This window comes from Babylonia areolata, chromosome 12 (genome assembly GCF_041734735.1).
Source record: "Babylonia areolata isolate BAREFJ2019XMU chromosome 12, ASM4173473v1, whole genome shotgun sequence".
NCBI lineage: Eukaryota > Metazoa > Mollusca > Gastropoda > Neogastropoda > Buccinidae > Babylonia > Babylonia areolata.
In genome coordinates, this window is record NC_134887.1 from 31,037,950 (window position 1) to 31,040,449 (window position 2,500).

The window sequence follows — 2,500 nt, forward strand, 5'->3', positions numbered from 1 at the left end:
TCGTCATCGTCGTCATCATCATTATCGCCGTCGTCGTCGTTATTGTCTTCGTCGTCATCATCATCGTCGTCGTCTTCGTCGTCATTATCACCATCGTCGTCAACATCATCATCATCATCGTCGTTGTCGTCGTCATCATTATCGTCATCATCATCGGCGTCGTCATCATCATCGTTGTCGTCGTCGGCGGCGCAATAGCCGAGTGGTTAAAGCGTTGGACTTTCAATCTGATGGTCTCGGGTTCGAATCTCAGTAACGGCGCCTGGTGGATAAAGGGTGGAGATTTTTCTGATCTCCCAGGTCAACATATGTGCAGACCTGCTTGTGCCTGAACCCCCTTCGTGTGTATACGCAAGCAGAAGATCAAATACGCACGTTAAAGATCCTGTAATCCATGTCAGCGTTCGGTGGGTTATGGAAACAAGAACATACCCAGCATGCAACCCCCCCAAAAACGGAGTATGGCTGCCTACATGGCGGGGTAAAAACAGTCATACACGTGAACATTCAAGTGAACGCGAGAGCTGCAGCCCACGGACGAAGAAGAAGAAGAAGAAGAAGAAGAAGAAGAAGAAGAAGAAGAAGAAGAAGAAGAAGAAGAAGAAGAAGAAGAAGAAGAAGATAATCATCAGCATCAGCATCATCTTCATCATTGTCATCTTTTCGTCATCGTCATCATCTCCCTGAACTTTTCAGTCGTCGTTGTCATCATCAACATAATCATAATCACCACCACCAGAGCCACAAACACCATCATCATCATCATCACCATCACCACCACTACAAACAATATCATCACCATCATCACCACCACCACCACAAACATCATCATCACCATCATCACCATCATTACCACCACAATCATCATCATCACCATCATCACCACCACCACCACAAACACCATCACCACCACCACCACAAACATCATCATCACCATCATCACCACCACCACCACAAACATCATCATCACCATCATCACCACCACCACCACAAACAATATCATCACCATCATCACCACCACCACTACAAACAATATCATCACCATCATCACCACCACCACCACAATCATCATCATCACCATCGTCACCACCACCACCACAAACATCATTATCACCATCGTCACCACCACCACCACCACAAACATCATTATCACCACCACCACCACCACCACAAACATCATCATCACCATCATCACCACCACCACCACAATCATCATCATCACCATCGTCACCACCACCACCACAAACATCATTATCACCATCATCACCATCATTACCACCACAATCATCATCATCACCATCGTCACCACCACCACCACCTCAATCATCATCGCCACCACGATCACGAACATCATCATCAGCATCATTATCACCACCACCACCATCATCATCACCATCATCACCACCACCACCACCACCACCATCATCATCACCATCATCACCACCACCACCACCACCACCACCACAATCATCATCACCATCATCACCACCACCACCACCACCACCACAATCATCATCGTCCTCATAGCGCGAACAGCTCCGAGAGTTCTACTACTGACTTCACATCGGCTGAACTGTGTGTTGTCGTCATCATCATTATCACCGTCGTCGTTGTCGTTGTCGTCGTCGTCATCTCCATGATCATTAAGTACGATACGAATTAACACGAAGGCATAAGCTCTCACAGGGGCACTGACTGGTGCCTCGTTGTACCCACCTGTTGATACCGCCGTCAAGGTTGAGAATTCCTATTTCACCAAAGAAATCTCCAGCTCCCATCTGCTTGAGAACAGTGCCACTCTCACTGCACACACATCCACACACACACACATACACACACTCGTACATACGTATGCACACACACACACACACACACACACACACACACACACACACACACACACACACACACACACACAAACACACACATGCAAATGTGCACAAAAGCACGCACGCAGACACACAGGCACGTATACACGCACGCGGACACAAAATCGCGTGCACACACATACACACACGCTCATACACACACAAACCATGACAATGAATGAGGTCACAGACTGAGATGTATATGCATGCGCGCACGCATTCACGACCACACACATGCATGCACACACACACACACACACATACGCATAAACAAGGACACAAATACACATACATTCACATATACGCGCGCGCACAGACAGACAGACAGACAGACAGACACACACACACACATATACATGCATACACACTTACACACTGTTTAGATGAAGTCACAGATACAGATATACGCACACACACACAGATTCACATATACACACACACAGTCACGGACACACACACACACACACACACACACACACACACACACACACACACACACACACACACACACACATTCAAGTACACTCACGCATTTATTAACACACACACACACACACACACACACACACACACACACACACACACACATACACACACACACACACACACACACACACACACACACACACGCA

At 47.2% G+C, this 2,500-nt stretch overlaps 1 protein-coding gene across 1 annotated transcript in view; it reads right to left on the reverse strand.

Annotated features, from left to right (window-relative positions):
- The window catches only part of LOC143287897 (uncharacterized), a 211,038-nt gene that overhangs the window by 39,067 nt on the left and 169,471 nt on the right, over nucleotides 1–2,500 (reverse strand). Inside the window, exon 13 of the mRNA XM_076596138.1 lies at nucleotides 1,717–1,803. Within this exon, the coding sequence (XP_076452253.1) occupies nucleotides 1,717–1,803 (87 nt within the window). The remainder of the gene's footprint in view (nucleotides 1–1,716; nucleotides 1,804–2,500) is intronic.